Below are 24,779 nucleotides of genomic sequence, written 5' to 3'. Positions count from 1 at the left end.
ATTATTATTATACGGCAATTATACATTATTTTAAAATAAATATCAAATAAAACGGGAAACATTTTTTTTTCTTATTTCTTATTAAAATCTAATAAGATCCATTGTCCATTGTATAAGTTCGTTTTGTAATTTATTTTGTTCCTCTTCTTACCCTAAAAAAGTGGCAACACTTAAATGCAATTTTCATTGACGATTTACATTATAGAATCAATTGTTAAAGTTTTTCTTTTCATAAATTAACAAATTTAGAATTACGTGTGTAGAAATTTATTTGTGGAATATTTTCGTTAAACCTATAAAGCGCAAATTAAAAGTGTATATTTTGATACTTCCTCCCCTGTGCCCTTATACATTTACCGCAGCCTGTAACTTTCCCGTTAGCTGCATTAAAATCAATATTTTATTTGTGCCACGTTCTTGCGGCATTTGATTTAACATTATCAAAGGAATGTAATTTATTTTTCGATACATTTTTCATTTAAAGGTAAGTGTTCAAACATTTTATGACTCATAATTATTCAAATGATCTCAGACTTGAACCAAAAGTTGGAGACTATAGCGGTGTATGTACACTATACACAGTATTCAATAATCTATGCTTATAAAATTAAGATTCTATTTACATACGAGCTCGAGAATTTTATTTCTAACGTAATATAAGATATTTTTTTGTTATAATATAATGGTAATACTTTTGTCTTAAAATAATTTTATAACAATCTAAAAAGCAAACAGGAAAACGTTTCATTGAACTGTTTATTTTCAATGCATTATTACACTGACTGTAGTATGTAAGAGGCATATGGCATTTTATTGGTATTATATTTATACAAATCACTTGTTTATTGTTTAAACATGGAATATAAAATGTTATAATGAAATTTTGAATATTTTTCTTTTATTTAATATTATTTTTATTATTGCTTATTAAAGTATAATTTAGATCACTACAGTCCTAAATTCAAATATATAATATATAAAAATATTTTAACAGTCATGTCTAGCATGTCAGATCGTAAAGCTGAGCTGGAGCGTAAGAAAGCCAAGCTCCAGGCTCTTAGAGATGAAAAAGATCGTCGTCGCAGGGAAAAAGAACAGAAAGATGCAGAGGAAGCATTGGTATGTTTATAAGTGAAAGAATTTAGAAACAGTGAATACTCTTAAGTTTTATTATTTAATGAAAATATTTTGACACAACTAACTGCACATAATTTTGTCATGGAAAGAATACTTTCCACATTATATTTTTATCATATGTTTTGAAATATTGCTGTGGACAAAATATATAACTATACTAGTTAACATAGTTTTTCAATTCTTTTATTTGTGTTTTTTAATTATTATTTTTTTAAATTAATTATACACTTAAATACATTTATTATGTTCCAGCAAAGGGCAAGCACAGCCTCAAGTCTTGACAGCCGCAGGGATTTAGATGAGATGCTGTCATCTCTAGGAGTGGCTCCGGTTAAAGATGTTCTGTCGTCTTTATCTTCCATGACATCTTTGACACCACCGCAAACAGCATCACCCGATGCCAGTCTGCCGCATACTGATAAATCTAGCCTACCTCCACACGGGTATATATATTTCCACTTCGAAAATAATTTGAATGTAAAAATGCAATAATTGAACTCATAACTATTGTGTTTTCTATTCCACCATGATGGCCTTAAATTTGTTAAATTTAGTAACTTCATAAAAATGTATTTGATGTTATTAACAACAAAAATAGATTGTAACATACAAAAAAATTTCAACATAGGTAATTTAGAAAATATTGGTTAATTGAGTAGAGCTGAGATGATTCTATGTTGCACAAGTTTGAGCCTTAGTATATCAATCTTAATTTTTCTGTCTAAAATATAGTTGCTTATAGATTGAGAAGATATATATTTTTTCTCAATCAATCTATTTATCTAACAATAAAATATAATAAAAATTGCTTTCCAGAGGTGCAAAGAAGCCCCCACAGTTGCAAGTAGTGTCCGTACAGTCTACTGACATACCGCCAAAGGAAAATGTCACATACGCAAAACAAACTCAAACAACAACATCTGGTGTAACTGAATTGCGTGATGGTAAGTTTTTTGTTTTTATTATGAAATAATTTGATATGCATTTGGTTTTAGGATGTCTTCAATTTGTAAATTGAAGTTTCTTGTGCTAAATAATAAACAAAATAAAATTTTTTACTAATTTGCACTTGGATTTTGTGAATTTTGACAGTTTTATAACCATGATTATTTTTAAATATTAACTTTAATAATGGGATTTTATCTTTTACATATATATACATATGTTTTAACATGTGTATGTCATAAGAACATGTGGATTTATAATGTGACACAATATTTGCCCTTTAATGTCAAATTTTATTTGACAACAAAGTCGGCATTCAAATTCTCAAATACTAGTTATTGCTAGAATTTATATTTTGCATAAGATATTTGTTTTCAAAATGTTATATATCATTGATTGTCAATGTTTGACAAAATTAGCAATGTATACTTTAGTTATTTGGGAGTTTGTGTCAGTTTATTAATATATTAATTAATTATTTAACTGTGATGTCTGGGTGATGGTTTTAACAAGGTTATTTGCAAATATTTTTATTATTTATTTTAATATAATTCATTATTTACTTAGCTAACAATTCATTAATAATGCATAAATTTCATACATAAAATTCCATTTGAGTTATTGCTTTTTTTTGTTTTGTTTTTATTTTAGAGTACATATTTGCAAATAGACCGCACATGTGATAACCAACGACATCTGTAGTTACGAAACAGTATTTACTTTTCTCGCATCATTTTTGTTGTGGCCTAATTGGTAGTCTGAATTTGTTTTATGTCTCAATTGTCATTTAGTTTTCATTTAAACTAGTAGAAATATATATAAAAAAACCATTTTGAATAGTTAATAGTAACTTGAAGAATATTTTTTTATATCTTAATTTTAAACAATGCTATATGACATACATTTTTCAAATAAGTTTCAATTAGTATTCATTAATAATTTTAGTAATAGTATTATTGATTCATAAATTCGGACTACACATGCTACTCGGACTTAATTCGATCTAAAAGTACATTTCACGCAAAATTTTATTTTTATTAGCTTTTTAAATAACCCATTTCTGTGGGTTGTATATAGAACTAGAAATTGTCACAATTTGGGATTAATCATTAAAAAAAGCCATTTCAAAGTCCAGTGCCAGTGCCTAATAGCTATGAAAAAAATTACATTTATACTTATGATATGGCTTGCTTTCAATAGTTTTTATAAAAAAATGTAATAATATGATAATAGAAGGTAATAAGACTATTCAAGGTAAGTCCCCTTTTTTATTTACCACACTACCTGCGGTGAAAGTTACCATGGTCACTAAGATTGAGTTGTGTGTCATACACAACTATTAGTTGTTTTCATTCGACAAAGAGGATGACACCACAGATAGAAAGGAATTACTCAAATATTTACCGTACCATAATATATATCATAGATTTTTTTTTTGAAATCCCATATTGTGACTCATATAAAATAATAAATAAATATAAAATAATAAATAAATATAAATTAAAAAGGAAAAGTAAAAGTAAATACTGTATTGAGTTAGGTGCAATGTTTGTGTTTGTGCTACCATATAAAGGCTGCTCTTCCAATGCATCACCGCTTGCAGGATACATGGAGGACTGGTGGCGGCCGCGGAAAGGTAAATATTCAATAACTTATTAACATTACATATCATTTTTGAAATGTTATTCCACACTAAGAATAAAACAATACATTTTTAGAAAACGTATAAAAAAGAATTATCTGGAACTCAGACACGCGCCTTTTGAAAACCGTTCAAGAAAATTTCGAATAGAAAATTTAACGTTTTCATTTTAATTTTATACGTTTTTTTAAATATTATTAACACTACTTACTTACGTTACGGTTTGGATAACTTGTGGGAAATCACGGTAATAATTGGCAAACATTTCGTTACCGTCGTGGTAATCATTGGGGGATCATATCATTACCATTTTGGTAATCATTGTAATCAAATGGTTACCATGTTGGTAATATTCGGTAATTTATTTTGTGTTGTAATGTAGGATACGAAGTTTATTATTATTATTTTACGTAACAAAGTCATGTGGGGTTTAATTAATCAATTCATGTTTTAATCATCTTTTGGAATGACAAATGAGGGGTTAGTGATCAATTCTTTCCCAATTTTAATTGAATCTTAAAAAAATATTATTCGTTGTAGTAATAAGTATACACTAATAGTGTTAATTGCTTATTTTTTAATTTTTGTTCAACAACATGGAATGGAAATTCCCTGTCTCCTCAATTACAGAATTTAATTTTTTTTCTTTCATTGGGAATTCCAGAATAAATACATTTTGTATGTGGCTATTTAATAACTGGAATCATTTATCTATGGTGCATGGTATACGTGACACATAGTTTTATTTTTATTTAAAATTTTGTACAATAAAATTATGGAGATAATATAAATATTTTCACATACGCATGGTGGAATTTTTACAACATAGGCATGCTTTTAATAACTACACAAGCACTGAACATCGTTTTATTATTTTAAATATGTAATCATTATTTTATATTTCTATTATTATTGAAATAATTTCAAATATCAACTGAAACTTTTGTCACATGAAAAAATACCGTATTTTTTTGTCCTTATTGAAGTTTTTTAAAATTTTCATTATATGTTAGTGATGTAAAGTTTCAGAAGTCCAAATGTAAGCAAACAATTGTTTTTTTATTATTTATACGAGTATATCGAACGATATATTTATTTGAACTGACAGATGATTTGATTTTTTTGTCCTAATATAGCGCACGCAACTGACTACTACGGTAAGTCATTATTCCTCCTGATCGCTTTCTATCGTTCTAACATTCCTCCCTCTTTACTTTCCGCCGTTAACTTGGTGTCGGTTATATATATTAGGTCCATTATATCTGTATATATAGAGTATATCCTTTTTGTCACGCTTCTAGAAGTTTCTACTAACATGTCATAGCGGTTTAGCCAGATTGCTCGATAATCACCCATTTCATTTTAAAATCTCCTTCCAGAATGTTTTTATCTAGAAATCTGGTACATTCTCTACGACTAAGGTCAAGCAACTCTCGGGAATAATGCATCGCCGTATGATGTGGTTATATATTCCATTACCAAAAATACTATCTTATTAAAATGTGGCCTTCCAGAGTTCTCCACGTGGCCTACGAGCCACTAAAGAGGCCACAAATATTATATAAGCACATAAAAATATAAAAAAAGTATTATTCATTATAATATGTGTATATTTGATTATGGTGTTGGTATGGGGATCGCCATATCATCTCACGCCCACTTACCCTTTCGATTCGACTAACAAACACTGCACAGGTCTTAACACTACGGACCCATTTCATTCAACTATACGACTGGTTCATCGGCCTTCTCTAACTTGGACCTGGTCCTGCAATGCAAGCCATACCCAGTAATATTCCTTTATTTACGTAGTGTTTTCTTTTTGTGGGGCGATGTCCAAAAGCTTATACCAATGATTGGCCAAATTGAACCGTAAAAATCAAAAGATTCTAGTACAAACCTTTAGAAACAGTCATACAGTTAAATCAAATGGATTCACGAATCATGCTGTAAATTATGAATCGTTTCGCTGTTATATGTATAGTTCTGATTTTGTAATTTATATGGTCGAAAGATACTGACATTATTTTTGTTTTCCTCCCTTTTTTCAAGACGAGTACAATCTAAACCCGGGTTTAGAGTGGGAGGACGAGTTCACAGGTAGGTTTCAACTCCGAATCATAAGACATCGACTAAACTTGCCCTTGGTAGAGCCTGTGCCCTGTCACTAAGCATGCAAGCTCCTTATCTATTTCTTCATATATTTAACGCTATTTATCAATATATAGACGCTAACAATACCATTTAACATCGCACATCAGATTCATACGTGATATGTGGATTTATACAGTGTGTTCGCTGTTGATTTAATTATACATGTCTGTATAAGTTCACTTATCGACACAACTTGATGTTATACTCAGTATTTTTTTTTTTTATATTTTATATTTAATTATATTATTTATATGTATATGAAAGCTAAATATACGTGGCCTTATTATTATTTGTTTTTTTTTTTAAATATTTTGCATGTGACAGAAAATTATCGTGTGTATGCATGACTTAAAGTCATTGATTTGGTATCATTTAGATTTTATTTCGTATTTATTTTATATAAGATTACTCTCTAGTGGAGAGCTCGGGAAGTTGTTTTTTTGCATACTTTTATTGATTAGAGCTTTCTGTCACTCACGTTTAAACGCTTAGTTACTTCTAGTGTGTGTCCGATTTGCAGCACGTTGTGCGCTCTTCAACTGTCTAAGATGGATTGAGAACGCAAAATGGTGTCGCCATGACAGTCTCTACAAATAAACAGATAAAATATGTTGAGAATCATGATTATAGTTACAGTATAAGGCAGGATTCACACTATAGTGACAATAAAAAAAAAACTGTGTCCAATCTCATATTCTTATATGTGAAACTTATTCTTAAATGTGTGCTCTCGTATAAGAATAATGTTAACAGACCGAGAACAACCTGACACTGTTGGATCGCTAGTGTGCATAGTCCACAATAGGTTAAAACTATAATTTAGCAATGATTTTTTAGTGTTAAGGCTTTACAACTTATTGCAATGCAAACTTTAAATAATAAAATCAAAATTCTTTAGTCTTTTTATTAGATGAACGTACTCTTTTATCCTATCACATGCAGTCTGTATGTACATTTTATTTTTAAAAATTTTAGTTACTTAGTGAAATTATAGGCTTGATATATTTTTTCCCTTAATGATAATTGCATAAAAAGTCTTATACTGTAACTATAATTTTTGTTACGATTCCCAAATATCGATTCCTCACAAACAGTATAAGATTCCAATTTCCAAAGCTTGATGAGCTTACAAAGGACTTAATTTATGAGTAATATTAACGAGTTGATGCTCATATTCAAACATGCCATGCCTTTCGTGCTAATAATTTTAATTTATAACATTTCGTTAAAAAAAATATCCAATATGGGCTATTTTTGTCGTCGATTTTTGGTAACTTATTAGTATTAGTAACAATTAACAATACATAAAAAAGTTAATCTGTGTCATGCAAAACTCTTTGTGAGTTTGACTGCAGGATCTCGAGTCTATTTACTTGTGTTAAGTGAATATAGATTTTAGATAAACATCCAGTATTGGATACTTTTTTTTGGTGAAATTTTCTATTAATGTCATAATTTTCTATTAATATCAGTACAAATTGCAGTTGCAATACATTATTAAGTTCTTCGTGAGACACTTATTGCTTTGAAATTCTCAAGTGTAAGATGTACAATATCTTTCCTTATAACAGTTCTGTTTAATTTTTTTTATTACGTAGTTACCTCTTTTACCTGTACCTAAATATATTTTACATCTTATACTAATCACATTCGTTCTAAGTAGCTCTATTAGATATCACGATATAACCTCTTCGCTGGTAGAATGGATATTGCGAACACCCTCTTCCTTTCATACATCACGAAAACATTTCATGGTCCTATGAAGTTATTTAAAAAAAACACACATTTTTAATCTGCGCCTGTTTTAATAAGAAAAATTTAGATACAAGGATTGATAATAATTAATTGATTTCAATAAAAATTAAATAACTTTATCGGACATTAATATACTGCGATTGACTTAATTACAATTAAAATTTTAATATAAATTAATAATTTTTCTATAAGTAATGAATTTGTGAAAGTTTTATACATTAAATATGAGAAATACGTAAGTCAATCGCGGCCCGCTTGGTCGTCGGCCGCAAAGGGCCATCCTTATTCACCGTCCAGTGCTTACATTCGACGGGGACGGCGCACGGCAAGGCGATGACGAGGAGGCCGCGTTCCACGGGAAGCTCCCGCCGGGCATCTTGCCGCACGGCCTGCCCACCGTCAAGGAGGTGCAGCCGGCGGTCACCGAGGCGCCCGTCGAGAAGAAAGAGGAGGAGAAGGAGAAGAAGGGTAAGTTGGTTGTATAATAATTTAGTACTCCGAGTGGTAATCGAAGGCAGAACCGTCGCGTTAACTATCGGACGCGGTGCCGCGATGGCCTCTAATTGATTGTGTATAACATGCAACATTTTAGCTTCTTGCTTTATAAACATAAGAGAGTAGGCAGAAGAAACCTGGGAAACTAATGTTAAGACAGACCGTTCCTATTAAGACACTTTCGTTTCCAACTCTCCGCTGATTTCTGAAGATATTGCGTATTATGTGGCAGAACTCAACGCTGTATTTTGTCTCGTTACGAGATGAAAATACTAAATATTCCATTTTCTCATGAGGAAATAAAACTCACAACCTGTCCAGTTCACTGTCGCACTTTTTTTTGCCATGGCCGGCCTCGATTATTAAAAAAGTTAGATTTTACATAGTTATATTTTAAATATTATAACGTTTGCCCTCAGTTCGCGAGCTGAGCAACGACGAGAAACAGACCATTCTCCTGTCGTCGGAGTTCCAGAAGTTCGTCAGCCGCGCGGGGCGGGTCATCGAGCGCGCGCTCGCCGAGTCCGTGGATATCTACACCGATTACACAGGCGGCGGGGACAATGAGAATGCACAGTTTGTAGTTTTTTATTATACTTTTTATTGAAATATTTTTAATAAAGTATAAAAAAAAAAAAATATCACTATATGTGATATACCAATAAAGTTTATTGTAAAAAAATATAGTAATTAAACAAATTGTACCATATGCGTATATATATATATTTTTTAAATTACTTAATTTAAATAATATGGATTTTGATCTTATAGATGACAGGATTAAATACAGATTTTAGTAAATTTAATACATTTTTTTTAGTTAATAAAAGACTACATTAATCTGTTTTTACCATTCCAGAGATGACAAATCCGACGCCCGTCTCTCCCTCGTCCGTACATTCAGCGACGAACGCTGGTCCCGCGGACGTTGTGTGACATGTCTCGACTGGTCTTCAGTTCATCCTGAACTGCTGCTGGCCTCTTACCACAACAGTGATGATGCACCCCACGACCCTGACGGTGTGTGCCTCGTGTGGAACACCAAGTTCAAGAAATCCACGCCGGAGGATATATTCCATTGTCAGTCGCCGGTCATGAGTGCTACCTTTGCTAGGTAGGATGTTGTGATGCTTTTTCTTATTAACCATTAGCCATATTAAGATTAATATAAATATAGATTAATACTTGCATAGAACATTAATATATATTCTCATAAATGTGAAACTTATAACCATTGTGTGTATAGTAACATGGCTTCCAAGTCCGAATTTAGTTGATGGTGTTAAAATTGACATGTATTTTAGTATGATTTTAATATTAAATCAAAAAATGTCAATGTATCTGGACCTACAATTTATTAACATTTTTTTTTCAAACAGGTTCCACCCCAACTTAATCCTAGGCGGTACATACTCCGGACAAATAGTGCTATGGGACAATCGCGTTCAAAAACGTACACCTATCCAACGTACGCCACTCTCATCCCTAGCACACACCCATCCCGTCTACTGCTTATCAGTTGTGGGCAGTCAAAATGCCCATAACCTAATATCAGTGTCCACTGATGGGAGAATGTGTTCCTGGTCTCTGGATATGCTGTCCCAGCCCCAGGAAACCCTGGAGCTTCAGCATAGGCAAAGTAAGGCTGTGGCGGTGACGGCCATGGACTTTCCACATGGGGATGTCAATAATTTTGTGTTGGGAGGTGAAGATGGACATATTTATAGTGGATGCAGGTAATTATGGGAATATTGATATTATGAAGTGTTTGTAAAATATTAATATGTAGTTAATATTAAACGGTATGTAATATATTTATTATTAATATTCTGTATATGTACACCATTTGTGAATTTTGAAAATAGCACATCTTGACATCTTGATCTTGTTCAAACCAAATTTCATCAAAAGTGTTAATTCATATAAGTCGTGATTCAGAAGTAATAATAATTGATTATTTCCGTCTTAGTTACCTAATAACTACCAAAGTGATCATTATTCAAAATCCATATCCCCTAATAGTTGGATGTATGTGCACAGAAACATTCAGGCTTTATAAAATAACGAAAGTCTTTACTATTTCCTCTATTACCACATTTTCTATTGGTTTGATGAAATCAATTTTAGTTTTATATGTGGAGAAAACAATAAATAGATACCCCCACAAACATCCTGTTTCCTATTAAAGCAGCAATTTTTCAGTACCATCGAAATTGCTACCAAAATTGACCGAGTAACTTACTGCTCTTCTTAATGTGAATTGTCGGCTCTTGATTGATCTGCTATTAGTATTAAGATAGTCGGACGGAACACTGATACATAGAATACATATGTATACGTAACACAGGCATGGTCAGCGCGCCGGCGTATCGGAGAGCGTAGAGGCGCACGCGGGCCCCGTGACGGCGGTGGCGTGCCATGCTGCGCCCGCCGCGCTCGATCTCGCGCACCTCTACCTCTCCGCCTCCGTCGACTGGAGCGTCAAGCTGTGGAGCACCAAGGTACGCGATGTGATACTGACTACTGACCTAACAACTAGTGGGTGCTTAGCGGTATATTGTCATTTCAGTGTAGAAAGGAATTAACCCACATGTTACAAGTTTTGAGACTTGTTACAGTGAATAGTATACGTGGAATTCGTAAATATATTTTTTTGAACATAAAAATTTCTAAAATTAATGATTTCGCTCACAGATTTAGCAGTATTATTATTAATTTAGCGACAATTATTTCTTAATATATTTATTATTCTCATTTTGATATGTTTATATTGTATTTAATTTTATTATTTAATATATAGAAGCTTTGAGGGAATGAAATATTTCATATTTTCACTCTGTTAAAGAGATTAAAGCGCGGCGTTGACTTCTGGCACGAAACTAAAGTGTTTTAACGAAGAACGGAGTGAATGTTGATATTAGATTCCAAGATTCCCTCTGCCTGCCCTTGCTATGTGCGAGATACAGAGTAAAGTGTCTAACACAGCCTATGCCTACAGGAGAACAAAGCGCTATACTCGTTCGAAGACAGCGGTGACTACGTGGCGGACGTGCGCTGGTCGCCCGCGCACCCCGCGCTCTTCGCCGCCGCCGACGCCGCTGGCCGCCTCGACCTCTGGAACCTCAACAGGGACACTGAGGTATGTGCACAACACACAATCACACGAGGAATCACAAATTTTTAAAATAGCTCATTTTAGGAATAGTCATTTTATGTAAGTAATTTCTATTTAATGTGGCCAGCTTAATCTTTTATTTACCGTGTGAGACTTAGATTATCCATAAAATACCGAAAAGGATAGATGCCTTTCTTAGCCTTCCAATTTAAAGATAGATGATTACTGTACTGCATACTGCATACACGATATGTGTGATGTCATACGGATGGACGTCCTGTTGAACTTTGAGTTCAATAAATGCAAAAAATACATATAATTGTATTCTAAGTGTTCTTATTGTGCCAATATATCAACATGATTTACATGTAGTATATGTATTTATTTATAATATTATATTTAACAGCATATACAAAAACAAACATATAAAAAATTCATATTGCACATAGGTGCCGATAGCGTCAGTGCAGTCGGAAGGCGGCGTGGCGTTTAACCGCGTATCGTGGAGCCCGAGCGGTGGTCACGTGACCGCCGGTGACGACAACGGCAAGATATGGGTGTATGAATTAGCCGAGGTAATTAACACTTATTTGATGTTTACTTTATCAAGGGCGGCACTGTGGTACAGTATATAAATGTAGCAAACACATGAGGGTTACTTGGTCATGGGTTCAATCACTGTTTACAGTAAAGTTGTTTTTATTACTCAGTTTGATAAAGAGGTTGTCATGCAATGTATGCTTATCCTGTTATAGTGTATATTTGTGTGAGATAGCGGTTTAAATAAAATATCTATATACAAACGCCTGCAGCCCGGACCGGTTCGTGAATCCGGCTTCGCCATGCTATCAATTAATATAAAAAAATGAATGAGTGAATTGTAATTAATGGATAATGTATGAGAATATATAAAATATTTGTGTGGTGTGACAGAACGTGGCGCAGCCGCGGCACGACGAGTGGAGCAAGTTCGTGTACACGCTGCAGGAGCTGCGCAACAACCAGGCCGACGACGACGCGGACCGCCTCAGCCTCGCCTCCGGACCGCCCTCGCTCTCCTCGCTCACCTCGCTCGCCTCCAACCCGCTCAGGTCACACACTCTCCTACGACAGTTCACTTTTTATGTTGTTATAAATGTAACCTTTTATTTTACGTTTATAAACGAAAGAAAAAATACATTTCTCAAGGTTAAATGTTTACAATTAACTAAAAAATATAAACATAAGATTTAATGGTTTCATTTTAGTAATGTAATAAAATTATAGTGTTCAAAAAGTATGAAGAAATTAAAATTTGATGAAGTTTTGTCATGTTTGTGGAAGTAATCTCAATGAATGCGTTACTCGCGTCCTTACATTTTCATACGGAGGCAATATAATTTTTCATACTTATTTACAAAAAAATATGAGAATTTGGGAGATATTAAGAACAACTTTTACATTTTCAATAATTTTTCTAATTTCTATAATATATATTTGTTCATCCCTGCTTTCTAGAAAACCTGTTAAATAAGCGCTTTTGTATATGCCCAATGAAATCATAGTCACTTACTATAAGTAAAGATTTTAATGTTAATAAAATAAAAAATATGTTTTCAGATAACTGATGCACTGGAATGTTCGCTGCGGGTGGAAGGTGTAGATTAGAAAAAAAGGGAAGGTCAGACTGAAGGGAATTGTGGTGCATGTTATTGTAGAAATATTGTACAGTTGAAACTGTAATATATGATTGTAAGGAAAAATTCAAGTACATATCACTTTTCATATAATATGGTATCATTATTTATTGTCTTTTAACACATATACACACAATTACTTATGTGGTATTGTCTAAAAATTAAGAAAATTAATTTTAGTTATTTTATAAATTGAAAAGTGTACTTGAATTATTCTTATTATTATATTATGCTTACCGTCGTGTTTACATTGTGAAGCATTTAAAAAATCTGCTGTCTGCAATTCCTTTAGTCCAAGAAGAGATTACTTAATACAGCTTTATGATTAGTGATTCAAGGTAAACAAAAACCCGTTGCGAATAAACTAATATTCAAAAACGGCACAATGAGATAGTAAAAGAATATTACATACTACATATAATATGAATATTCTCTGGATATTATATACTAATTAAAAGCATTGAAAATTGTAAGAAACAAAAGGGTAGTCAGATTACACAAATAACATTGATTACATAAAATAAAAGCTTTTAATGAATAGGTAAATTTCGCTTTTAAAATTGTGCAACTTTATAGTTGCTGAGAAATATTTTTATTAAGTGTATTTAATATTAATTGCACACTACGAAAAAAGTATTAAAAAACATAAATATTTGAATAAAGCTTGACTTGAACCCACGGTGATTGCAAGAGGTGCAAGTCAGGTTCCATCATATTAAAATTTCTAGTAAATGTTACGGTCTATGTATTATATACTTATATGATATTAAATACATATAAATAAAAGGTAAATATTATAAAATAAATGTTTGCTTTATTTTTATTATCTAATAGAGCAGCTCTTTGTTTCGCTAAATGATAAAATTGTTAAATTATTGTTACTTTCTTTAAACATTGTTTAACTCTAGTATTAGAGATATATTTATTAAAAAAACCTATCACCTAACAGGTTAATACTTGTAAGTATATATGTAATTTATAATAAAAAACATCATTGCTTCGAAATAAGTGTTTTATTAGAATAATGTATTCCTTTTTCACAGATAACATTTCTTTATTGTTATATCAAATAAATGTAAATAGACTTACCTTAGACTCTGAAAGATAAATAAAACTACTATATTAAATTATCAAATTCATATATTTATGGTATAATACATTACAATAAATAAATTAATCTGGTTTGAATGGTATAACTATGTTTCCTTTTGACAAATTGACTTCATCCCAACAAGTACAGTGTAAGGTCTTTCTATCCATGACATCTGTGTATAGTTTCCCATCTAGGTGGTCCATTTCATGTTGAGCTATCCTTGCAGCCCAGCCTCTAAAAACTTTTAATATTTCTTCTCCCTCTGAGTTGTATCCTGCAACCAATTAATGATATAATAATATTTTTAAATCTATTACTACTTTTCTTAATTGTTCTAAATTAGAAGTTCCAGTTATGACCAATTTAGTTGCTTAGCAATATAGCTTATAAAACAGTTATGAATATGATTAAAAGACAATTATGTTTTTAGGAATTTAAGCATCCTATAGTGATATCTATAAGAGGAGTATGTTGTTCTAAATCCTGTTATAAATACATACAGGCCTAGCGTGATATTTATTATAGTCTGGCAAACATGTTATTGATAATGGGAAGCACGCGCGGCAAATTGCGCAGAAAGCGTATTTTGATGTCTGCACATAGACACCCGCTCACGCCGGACCGATTCCCCGTAAGGGCTCGCGGGGAATCGTTGCGGGGTGTGACCGGGCTACGGTACAGTCGAGTGCACTGTTGTGCACATTGTGTCGCTATCAGTTCATTACTATAAAATATGAATATAATATCATATGATAGCATCATATATACGGAATGGCATAGTAGAGCATATTTATCTAGTAATCATATAATAATTAGTGTGTTAGCTTAAGCAACATGCAAAATGAAGTTATGGTAAATTAAACAATTAAATAAAAAACTGAATTAAATTATTATAATGAGGCCAAAAACAAATCTTCTCAATCCAAATTCAATAAAAAAAGTAAAATTTAAAAAGTAAATTTAATATATAAAACATGCAAACAAATACAAGATTTTGGCGTTAGGCAACATGCAAAATCAACTTATGGGTAAGTAAATATTTTTTTTAATAATGGAAATAGAGATCTTAACAAATAAATTATGTTAATAAATTATATCTCCAAATTAAATCAAAACTTTATTACCGTTTTATTTAAAACGTTAGTTAATGCATGCAAGAAAGTAAAAAATAAAAATTGACAAATAATAAAGCTCAATCAAAACGGTAAAAGGCATTTTTGTTTACAATTAATTATATTCTTGTTTGAACAATATAGTGTGAGCTCGATTATACCTTTAAAGATGTGTGGGTGCGAATTTCCTGTAAGGACGTAGTGCTCACACTGACGCAAATGGCAAACTATGGCAAAGGGATACCGCACTCTCATTTTTTGTACCTCTAAATTTATTGAAATAATTTACCCAATATTATTTTCTTTTATATAATCTTTAAGAAGTTTAAATATTGCCAGATATTTATTTATTCATATTGCATAGTTTATAAGCTTGTATTATGCACACTGAATGTTTATGTTGTATATAAGTGTGTATATAGTATATACACATATACGTAAATATCATGTGCCATTAGTTATATAAGCAGAAGCTTAGAATTGATTAATTATTTATTGACTCAAAAATGTTATTATACTTTTCGGGCTAGTCTTGATTTTATTCTCGACAACAATGTATGGAACAGCTGATTATGTTGCGATATTTAGATATCCTCATAAAATTTTCGTTTTGTATAATTTACTACAACATAAACATGATCAGATATTTTAATTATCGTATAGGTAAATGTGATTTGCTAAGCGTGAGGTAAAACAACATAACAGGGTCACACTGATCGAACATTCTCTGCTCATATGTATACTGTGCAATTTACCGCGTGTGCTTCCCATTATCAATAACATATTTGCCAGACTATACTAAGTTCTCTGACAGATTGTACAGAAGTCTGGGGAATAGATTACATTCTACATAAAATAATGAAAAGGACAAGTTTCTTTAGACCAATTAATAAAAACAATTAATAAAAATGGCTCATATAGTTTTGCAAATGATGCAAAAGTAATAGTTGAAATTTAGAAATAATATAATTACTTTATGCTTTACAAATCCAAAATTAAAAGACTATTACCAAAAAAGTTGTTTTTTTGGAAATAATTTTAGTTATCTTTGTAATATCAATTTACCTGTGACTTGAACTTCATTATATCTAGCAACATCTGCAGAAAATGATCTGATGCTTTCACAACCTTCAGAATGTATCAGTTTCTTATAATCAACTATTTTCAATGTTGGATTAACAAAAACCTATAACATTTAAATTTCTGATAAAATATTTCAATAAAAATATTAAACAAAAATATATATATATTTACAGTTAATGGGATAGCACTTATGTCTTTCCTTTTAGTTACGTCTGCAGGTAAGTTGGCTATTTGTTTGGGCGTCAGCTTCATAATAAATATTCTAATATTAACGCCAATTTGAGGTGCAGCCATTCCAACACTGCTATACCGTTCAAGAACATTTTTCATATTTTGTATCACATTTTGTACTTCTTTTGATTTAATTTGTTCAATAGGAACTGGCTCACATATTTTACGTAATATAGGATCACCGATTTGTACCACATGCTCGTATGGAGGCTTTGAACGTCCATGGCTCGGTGCTAGCCTTGCATACCAATTGATAGCTTTTCTCATTAAGCCCATTTCAGTGAAATTTACATAAATATTTTGTTTATTATATTATTGAGCTTACAAATAGTAAAAAATAGTAAAATTAATTTAAATTTCCATTACAGTTCACAACTTCACACTCAATGTTTGAAGTGACAGACGTCAAAGATAAGTTATCACTTGTCAGTGTCACTGTTATTACTAGCTCATGTTAAAGTCGTTCGGAAACCGGATACGGTCTACGTTATACACAAAATATTCGACAAATGATTATGCTTATTCATATTTCATAATCATAACACACAGAATTTAAATTACTGTTAATTTTACACTAACACAAGATTATAACAACCGTTGAAGTTGTAAGCGTTCTATTCTTATTAGACAAGTCTTTGTTATCATTACATGTATACACAATTTATTATAAAATTTGTATAAATGTCAAATATTTTATTAGTAAAAATTGAATATTAAAATGAAATGAATTTTATAAAATGTCTCACAAACAAAAGAAACAAATATTAACTGTTAATGTTTACTATTCTAAGAAAAGATAATTTTTATATTATGTTATAGTTCAAGTCTAGTATATGTTCCTTGGTTCAAGTTCGATGCGGGTATTATGATTAATCACTATTCAAAAACGATTTAAAAGTTTAAATGTAAATCGCGCGCAAACCCTAATCTTTTTAAAAAGTTTGACATTCTAAAATTCCAAGCCAAGTATATTAATTATTTTCAAATTTTTAGTTTGTAGGTATCAAAATATGTCTTTCGTTGGCCTTTCGCGTCAAGTCTCTCGCGCGTCCTTTTGTCCTTTAATACTGATAAGCAATAAAGTTGTTATCGAACTATAGTTAATTCAGTTAAATTTGATTTTTTTTCTCTTTATTTGTATTTTATCAAATATAACTAGCATTAAATAGATACTTAAACTTATTCTGCTGAACCATAAAAATAATTTTATTTATACCTGTATTATGATTTGAACTATCTTGTAATTTATATTTCGATAGAAAGGAGACATTTGTTACCTCAAGGATTTTTGATGAAATAAAATAAACTAACTTTTTTATTAAGTAACAAACGTAACAGGCCTTACTACCTAAAAATACTTGTGCTCCTAACATTTCAGATGTGTAAATCAAACATATTATTAAAAACATCAAGTTTCATGTCAAGAACTATGTCTACAACTCCAAATGTAATATTTGAAATATTAAATAATGCAGGCATCATAACTCTGAACAGACCAAAAGTTTTAAACTCTGTTAATATATCCATGTTATCTAAAATACTATCACAAATGCGGGAATGGGAGACCAAAAGGAAATTAGTAATTATTAAAGGAGCTGGTGATAAAGCATTTTGCCCCGGTGGTGATGTTAAGCAAGCAATTGACAAACTAGAGGGCCCTCAAATATTTAGTGCAGAATACAATGCCAATTACTATATTAATAAATATAAAATTCCTTATGTAGCATTAATACATGGTATCACAATGGGTGGTGGGCTAGGTCTCTCAGTCCATGGAAGGTACAGAGTTGCAACAGAAAAAACTATAATAGCTATGCCTGAAAATAAGATTGGACTGTTTCCAGATGCCAGTGGTAGCTACTTTTTGCCTAGATTGAAAAATAATTTAGGAATTTATATGGGGTTGACTGGTATGAACAATTTTTATTTTTGTTAAATATTTTTAAATTAAAAAAAAAAATTGCAAATATTTAAAAAGTGTAATAGTAATATTATCATAAAATATAATTTTGAGGGTATTAGGGATAGAAATTGGTTTCTAAGTCCTCCCAGGGATACACATAAAGTCTTTAATTCTAGTGGTAAGTGGAGAATGGAGTGTCCTTAATCTTGTCACAAGGTTTTCTTTGCCTTGCTGGAAGCAGAGATGCATGAAAGCATGCAAGAAAACATTCAAAGCTTCTTTTCTTAGTAAATAATATAAAATGTTAATAAGTAAATAAGACTCATATATATTTATAAATACATCTTATAAATGCCCCACTTTCAAACAGGACAGAGGTTAAAGGCCAAAGATGCAGTTTGTGTTGGTGTTGCAACACATTTTATATCAAGCGAGCATTTAAATGAACTTGAAAAATCCCTTTCTGAATGTACCAGCCATGATGATGTCCAGAATTTGTTGGATAAATATAAGGAACCTTTGGAAGAATTTTCTTTGCAACCATATATTAAAGACATAAGTTATTGTTTTGCTGCTCCATCTGTTGAGGAAATTATTCAGAGGCTTGAGAAAATAAAGAATGACTGGTCTTTGGAAACAATTAATGTAAGTTCAAAATATTTATTTTTATTAGTCACTAAAGGGCTTCTCTTATCAATCTTTGTGGTTAATGACTTCAATTGATTAACAAAATATTGTGATTGCTTCTACTCAAGGCAAACAATTATATATTTCTTTTTTAGATTTACACAGCAGTATAGGTAGAGGGAACCTAGGAACATTAAAACAAAGAAAATGAAAATATTAAATATTTCATTTCCTCATGTGGGAATCGAACCCACAACCTGTCGCATTTACAGTCCCACACATAAGCCTATGTGCCACAACTGGCCTTGATAGAAGATTTGTTAAAAATACTTATTAAGATAAATTTGATGGTTTCCAAATTTTTATATGTTTTCTTAATGAGTATTTTTATTTCTCAAGAGTGGAATAATATGCTAAAAATGTTAAAAATATGTATTTATAGTTTTTTTTATATTAATATAGTATTAATATATTTTATAAAACTTTTAGACACTACATCAAATGTGCCCGAGCTCTCTAAAAATTACATTACAAGCATTACAAAATGGTGCCCAGATGGATCTAGCCGACTGCCTTAAAATGGAATACAGAATAGTGTGTCACTCAATTAAAGGATATAATTTTTCTGAAGGTTATTTAATTATTAAATTAGACCTATTTTTTGTGAGTGAATGCTAAACAACAAAGAGTAGTGGATACAAATCTTAACTGACAAAATATGAATATCTAATATAATACATGTTTGGTTTTAATTTGGTAATATTAGAGTTGTCAACTATTTGAAAAGTTTATATAATTTTGAAGCTACTAATAGTTAATTTAAATATAATTTGTCTAAAATTACCTTAATAAAATTTCTTAAATTTGACATCAATGCAGTTATGAGTGTCTGGTGGGTGGAGGTGACTTAAAACTAATTTGCTTCTGCCTACCCTCAAAAAAAAAAATCTATATTTTTATATGATATATTCTTTATTGCGTTTACTAATTAAATATCGTTATATCCAGGTGTACGAGCCCTCATAATAGACAAGGACAACAAACCACAATGGAGACCAAGCACTATAGAAGAAGTCGAAAAAGAGTATGTAGATTCCTTCTTCAAGAAACTTCCAGAAGATAAAGAACTTAAATTCTTTTATGCAGACTAATAAATATCTTCCATGTGCATACAGCAATCTCATATGTCTTCCATGTACATATAGCGATCAGTTAAATTTTATAATATGTTTAGGTGGAAAGTATTTATATAAATTTAGACTATAATTAATAAGAAAAATGTTTTCAATTGCTTAAAACATATGAAGGATGTATTTCTTTCTCTTTTAAATTATGTATTAGTATGTAAGTATTACAGGGTTTATGACTATACTACTTATTATCATATTTAACTAAGAAATAAAATTTAAATATATATATATATATCTTTTAATTTATACAACATTTTACTTGATAGTTATGTTAAATGTATACTATTTTAAAGTATGACACGAAAATAATGCTATAAGTATGTAAATTTTAATCATATCAATATCCTTTCTCGATAACTGATATTATTTTACATACAGAAACTGGTATAAAATTTTAATTTTCTTTTTATAGGAAAATTACTAACTTTTAGGTGAAGTGATGGATTTAAATTAATATATAAGCAGAGAAAATCTAGTGTTAAGAAATAAAAGTATTAAAAATTTATTTTCCTCAAGTCGGATTTAAAGCCACAACCTGTCTGGTCGCAGTTACACTGTGCCCTTGCGCCGCAATTGGCCTTAAATATTTATACGTTTTCTAAAAACAAGATAGGAAAATATAAAGATCAGAAACTATTGGTGTTTTATAGGTTGAACTATTTACATACTTTTATTACATGTTTTATAGTATGGCTGTGTCTTCGAAGACCTTAAGTTACTTCGTCGTCTCGTCTCATCATCGTCTTTAATCTCAAGTAAAGACTTGTCAGTATTTTTGTACTTATATGGATATTTTTATTTTTACATCAAATATCTTTTTACAGGAAAATGTTTTCATTGAAATATCTATGAGGAAATAACCTATATTTTTTATTAGAGTCTCTAGATCGATATTTTTAAATGTTAAGATAATAAAAACAAAGAATTTATAGTTTCGGTAAATTAACTATCACATAGTCATAATAAGAAGGAGCATAAATAACAGTATAAAAGTCTTAAAAAAACAAGCCAGTTTGTAACCAGTCGTGGCACTGGGGCACAGTGTGTCTGTAAACGCAACAGATTTTGAGTTCGATTCCCATTCGAGGAAATGAATTATTTAATGTTTTCATTTCTTCACTCTGGGGTCGAGTTCGTATTTCGCCACTCAAGACACAATGCCTCGAATATTTGGCGGCATTCCCTTTGCTATATGAAGTTGAAACAAAAAATACTTACTTTTAGTAACTTACATTTTTGGACCATGAAATTTGAATATTCAATTAATTATACAGAGTTGCCAGTTTGAATTAGTTAGCTTTTATTAAAATTATGACTGAAAATATTACATTTAGACTCAATAATGCCTAAATTTGTCATTAAAAATTACTTTCTTATAACTTTAATATGTAAATAATGAAAGATTAAACACATTCGAACATGTTTACACATTAGATTAGATCTTCCACATCATGTTTTTCCAGTATTTGACAGTAGATAAGATAAGAGAGAAAAAACACATATTTTTTTAGACTATTCAAAATAACTTTAAAATTTGTACTAAATAAGATAAATAAAGAGGCATATACTTATTACATTTATTAGTATTTACTAAATGTTTTTACATATAGTCTACAATTTATGGACGGCATGTATTTTTCAACAAAAAATTGCGAGTAACTTTAATAAACAAGTTCTGTATTTTATGAATATTAAATTCGCACGGAAACGATAAGGCTGTTTAAACAATCAGGGTTCAAGTTCAATAAAAGTAAGTAACTTATGTAATTACATTTTTAAAATGATATAATTTACTATTTTTTAACAAAAAATAACTATTTTCTAGTAACTAATAAAATATGTATAAATTTAATTGTGCACAGTAAATAAAAAGTGGCTTATTATACAAAAAATAAATAAGTTATAAATTAAAAGTAATAACTTGCAGATGTTTAAATTAAGAATACCACCACAAAGTATATTATTTTTAAAAAGAACAATGTCCAGCCAGGAGTCAGATGTGTTATTTGAGACAGTAAATAATGCAGGGGTTATCATATTAAACAGGCCCAAAGCTTTAAATTCTTTGAATACATCCATGGTATCAAAACTATTACCACAATTACGGGAATGGGAGAGCAAGAAACACTTAGTGATTATAAAAGGAGCTGGTGATAAAGCATTCTGTGCAGGAGGTGATGTGAAACAAGCAATCGATAAGGACGAAGGTCCAAGATTTTTCCACACTGAATACAATGTAAATTATCTTATTGGAAAATATAAAATACCATATGTAGCTTTAATAAATGGTATTACAATGGGAGGCGGACTTGGTGTGTCAGTGCATGGCAGGTACAGGGTGGCCACTGAGAAAACTATGATTGCAATGCCTGAAACGAAAATTGGATTATTTCCTGATGTTGGAGGCTCTTATTTCTTACCTAGGTTACAAGTCAATTTAGGACTTTATTTAGGATTAACTGGTATGTCTTAAATCAAATTATCATAATCATTTCATTACTAAGATATTATTGTAAATGGAGAAATAAAAGAAGTATTATTTACGTTATTTATTTGCTGTAATTAAAATATTTTTTTAATGTTTTTTTTAGGTGACAGGTTAAAAGGCAAAGATGTAGTTAAAGCAGGTATAGCGACACATTTTGTATCCAGCCAGCGTTTATATGAATTAGAAATGCTACTATCAAGATGTACCAGTGATGGAGAAGTACAGGCATTATTAAACAAATTCAATGAGCCCCCTGAAGAATTCTCTCTTGCACCTAATATTAAACATATTAATTATTGTTTTGCTGCTTCCACTGTAGAAGAAATAATAGAAAGGTTGGAAAAAGTTCAAAATGACTGGTCTGTTAAAACTTTAAAGGTAAGCAAGTGTGTCTGTATTTTAATTTATTTTAAAAAAATATTTAGGGTGATGAACAATTGGTAGTAAAATGCAAATGTATGATTTTTTAAGTTTTTGTTTGTGAGTTTGTCTGATTGTATACATACATTTTCTAAAATAAAAAGACAAATTTGAAAACTTTTGTTAGCTATTACTATTGTTGATTTTGAAAATTTGCACACTAAATGTAGAACTATAATAGTCCAGCAAAACTATAAGAAATAATGACATGCCATCTTTATAAAAGTTTTTCAGGGATTTTAAAGTAACATATAAAAATTTAAGATTGAAGAAGATGGAAAGTTAACAGAGAACTATAATAGCTTAACTAAAAATTTAAATGAAGAAAGCCACTATAGCAAAAACTGTTCACCATGGTACAGTTTCATTGTCAAATAAAATGTATTCTAATAATGAGACTAAATTAAATGCGTTCCATTTCCCCGTTTTGGTAATACAAAACAAGTCATTGAGTTGCGTGAGACGTGAGCCCCAGAGTGAGTGGAGTAATTTAGTTGGTTTGCATATAGTTCTTTAGCAATTCTGTGATAGTCAAAGTTGTGAGCAGCAACTAGTGATAAATAACTTTAATTTATTTTTTATGAAATTAGACATGATATTATAAATATTTCAGACTTTAAGTCAAATGTGTCCAGGCTCTCTCAAAATAACAATGAGAGCATTACAAAGAGGTGCTCAGTTAGAGCTGCCACAGTGTCTCAAGATGGAATACAGATTAGCAAACCGTTCTACATGCAACCATGACTTTCCGGAAGGTTTGATTAAATTTTATATTCACTTTCAATGCCTTACTTTATTTACATGGACAAGTACTATTGAGTCTCATTATATTTGTGTTTTAAAATATATTATTTTATAAACTACCTAAATATTACAGTATATATTCCTCTTATTTCTCTACAAACTGCCAAAAATATATTTTAACAAGAAATTTTATTATAATGCAGGTGTCCGAGCTCTTCTCATAGATAAAGATAACAACCCTCAATGGAAACATAAATCGTTAGCCGAAGTTGATGATGACTATGTTGAAGAATACTTTAAGAAACTCCCAGATGATAAGGAACTAAAGTTTTTTGATTCAAAACTTTAATAATTAAGTTTGATATAAACTTTTTAAAACTTTTGTAATGGACTTTGCATATATTTTTATATATATGTAGTAAGAGAGTTTATAACTTTTTTATATAAAAGGGAATATATGATATTATTATTTGTTAAAAAAAATCTTATAGAAAAATATGTGCCTTTTAATAAACAATTGTATTAAATAAAATATATATCATTATTTTTACAAGAATATATGAAACTTTTTTAAAGACATTTTTATATATATTGGAATATCTATATAAAAAATGTCTTAATAAATTTGCTTAGGAAATAAAATAAAATGATCATAAATAAAATTATCAGATTACCTCTGACATAAAGGGATGACTTCATTGTTATCAATTAAAACATTTTTTTCTAGACACAAGCATCAGTATATACTATTTTTTCTTTTATATAACTATTGTTTGGTTAAATTTATGATTAAAACCTAAAGATAAGTTCAACCATATAATAGATATATAAAATAATTAAAAAATATCCATTTAGTGCCAAATCATAGTTGCTTGCGTCTTTTTTTATATAGTCTACTCAGATACTTATAAATGTTTGCTCCTCTTAATCTTGAATATCTTAAGATCGTGATTTTTTTATCTTTAAAGA

At 30.4% G+C, this 24,779-nt stretch overlaps 4 protein-coding genes across 29 annotated transcripts; 3 read left to right on the top strand and 1 right to left on the bottom strand.

The window, feature by feature from the left end:
- Positions 1–117: 117 nt before the first annotated feature.
- sw (cytoplasmic dynein 1 intermediate chain short wing) lies at positions 118–13,924 on the top strand. 24 transcript variants are annotated; one of them, XM_085187399.1, is made up of 16 exons: positions 118–484; positions 995–1,119; positions 1,390–1,580; positions 1,954–2,081; positions 3,686–3,718; positions 4,861–4,881; positions 5,777–5,824; positions 7,964–8,101; positions 8,548–8,704; positions 8,988–9,242; positions 9,508–9,864; positions 10,476–10,629; positions 11,127–11,267; positions 11,693–11,818; positions 12,177–12,334; positions 12,843–13,924. In XM_085187399.1, exons 2-16 carry the CDS (start codon positions 997–999, stop codon positions 12,844–12,846), a joined length of 2,034 nt encoding a protein of 677 aa, XP_085043525.1. In that variant the 5' UTR covers positions 118–484; positions 995–996; the 3' UTR covers positions 12,847–13,924. The 24 variants fall into 24 exon arrangements, with proteins under 24 accessions (XP_085043525.1, XP_085043521.1, XP_085043518.1 ...); XM_085187395.1 differs by having other exon boundaries at positions 122–484; positions 7,943–8,101; XM_085187392.1 differs by having other exon boundaries at positions 122–484; positions 7,931–8,101.
- Positions 13,925–14,041: 117 nt separating this feature from the next.
- LOC146538437 (peptide deformylase, mitochondrial-like) lies at positions 14,042–17,035 on the bottom strand. Its single transcript, XM_085187417.1, has 3 exons — positions 16,379–17,035; positions 16,190–16,310; positions 14,042–14,286 (listed from the first exon to the last, which is right to left on the bottom strand). Exons 1-3 carry the CDS (start codon positions 16,712–16,714, stop codon positions 14,093–14,095), a joined length of 651 nt encoding a protein of 216 aa, XP_085043543.1. The 5' UTR covers positions 16,715–17,035; the 3' UTR covers positions 14,042–14,092.
- A 126-nt stretch (positions 17,036–17,161) lies between these two features.
- Positions 17,162–20,382, top strand: LOC146538436 (3-hydroxyisobutyryl-CoA hydrolase, mitochondrial-like). Of its 3 annotated transcripts, none has more exons than XM_085187414.1 (5): positions 17,162–17,298; positions 17,817–18,348; positions 18,712–18,986; positions 19,458–19,599; positions 19,977–20,382. In XM_085187414.1, exons 1-5 carry the CDS (start codon positions 17,272–17,274, stop codon positions 20,117–20,119), a joined length of 1,119 nt encoding a protein of 372 aa, XP_085043540.1. In that variant the 5' UTR covers positions 17,162–17,271; the 3' UTR covers positions 20,120–20,382. The 3 variants fall into 3 exon arrangements, with proteins under 3 accessions (XP_085043540.1, XP_085043541.1, XP_085043542.1); XM_085187415.1 differs by having other exon boundaries at positions 17,282–17,404; XM_085187416.1 differs by lacking the exon at positions 17,162–17,298 and adding an exon at positions 17,416–17,434.
- A 1,236-nt stretch (positions 20,383–21,618) lies between these two features.
- On the top strand, positions 21,619–24,342 carry LOC146538435 (3-hydroxyisobutyryl-CoA hydrolase, mitochondrial-like). The gene is made up of 5 exons (XM_085186452.1): positions 21,619–21,908; positions 22,086–22,620; positions 22,750–23,024; positions 23,680–23,821; positions 24,014–24,342. The coding sequence occupies exons 2-5, from the start codon at positions 22,086–22,088 to the stop codon at positions 24,157–24,159; spliced, it is 1,098 nt and encodes a 365-aa protein (XP_085042578.1). The 5' UTR covers positions 21,619–21,908; the 3' UTR covers positions 24,160–24,342.
- The last annotated feature ends 437 nt before the right edge of the window (positions 24,343–24,779 follow it).

This window comes from Heliconius melpomene, chromosome 6, assembly GCF_056956725.1.
Source record: "Heliconius melpomene rosina isolate 202511_hmr_F chromosome 6, ASM5695672v1, whole genome shotgun sequence".
NCBI classification, from domain to species: Eukaryota; Metazoa; Arthropoda; class Insecta; order Lepidoptera; family Nymphalidae; genus Heliconius; species Heliconius melpomene.
The sequence above is the reverse complement of the archived record's forward strand: the minus strand, read 5'-3'. Positions and strand labels throughout refer to the sequence as shown.

What these genes read in the sequence shown, in the direction of transcription:
- sw (XM_085187389.1), top strand. Translation starts at nt 997, where the DNA reads ATGTCTAGCATGTCAGATCGTAAAGCTGAGCTGGAGCGTAAGAAAGCC. An exon ending in GTGGGAGGACGAGTTCACAG is followed by an intron (nt 5,825 to 7,930) that starts GTAGGTTTCAAC and finishes TTCACCGTCCAG; the next exon opens with TGCTTACATTCGACGGGGAC. An exon ending in GGGTGTATGAATTAGCCGAG is followed by an intron (nt 11,819 to 12,176) that starts GTAATTAACACT and finishes GTGGTGTGACAG; the next exon opens with AACGTGGCGCAGCCGCGGCA.
- LOC146538437 (XM_085187417.1), bottom strand. Translation starts at nt 16,714, where the DNA reads ATGGGCTTAATGAGAAAAGCTATCAATTGGTATGCAAGGCTAGCACCG. An exon ending in TAAGTGCTATCCCATTAACT is followed by an intron (nt 16,311 to 16,378) that starts GTAAATATATAT and finishes TAAATGTTATAG; the next exon opens with GTTTTTGTTAATCCAACATT. An exon ending in TAATGAAGTTCAAGTCACAG is followed by an intron (nt 14,287 to 16,189) that starts GTAAATTGATAT and finishes AATTGGTTGCAG; the next exon opens with GATACAACTCAGAGGGAGAA.
- LOC146538435 (XM_085186452.1), top strand. Translation starts at nt 22,086, where the DNA reads ATGTTTAAATTAAGAATACCACCACAAAGTATATTATTTTTAAAAAGA. An exon ending in GGTCTGTTAAAACTTTAAAG is followed by an intron (nt 23,025 to 23,679) that starts GTAAGCAAGTGT and finishes TAAATATTTCAG; the next exon opens with ACTTTAAGTCAAATGTGTCC. An exon ending in CAACCATGACTTTCCGGAAG is followed by an intron (nt 23,822 to 24,013) that starts GTTTGATTAAAT and finishes ATTATAATGCAG; the next exon opens with GTGTCCGAGCTCTTCTCATA.
- LOC146538436 (XM_085187414.1), top strand. Translation starts at nt 17,272, where the DNA reads ATGTTCCTTGGTTCAAGTTCGATGCGG. An exon ending in AATTTATATGGGGTTGACTG is followed by an intron (nt 18,349 to 18,711) that starts GTATGAACAATT and finishes ACTTTCAAACAG; the next exon opens with GACAGAGGTTAAAGGCCAAA. An exon ending in GGTCTTTGGAAACAATTAAT is followed by an intron (nt 18,987 to 19,457) that starts GTAAGTTCAAAA and finishes TAAAACTTTTAG; the next exon opens with ACACTACATCAAATGTGCCC.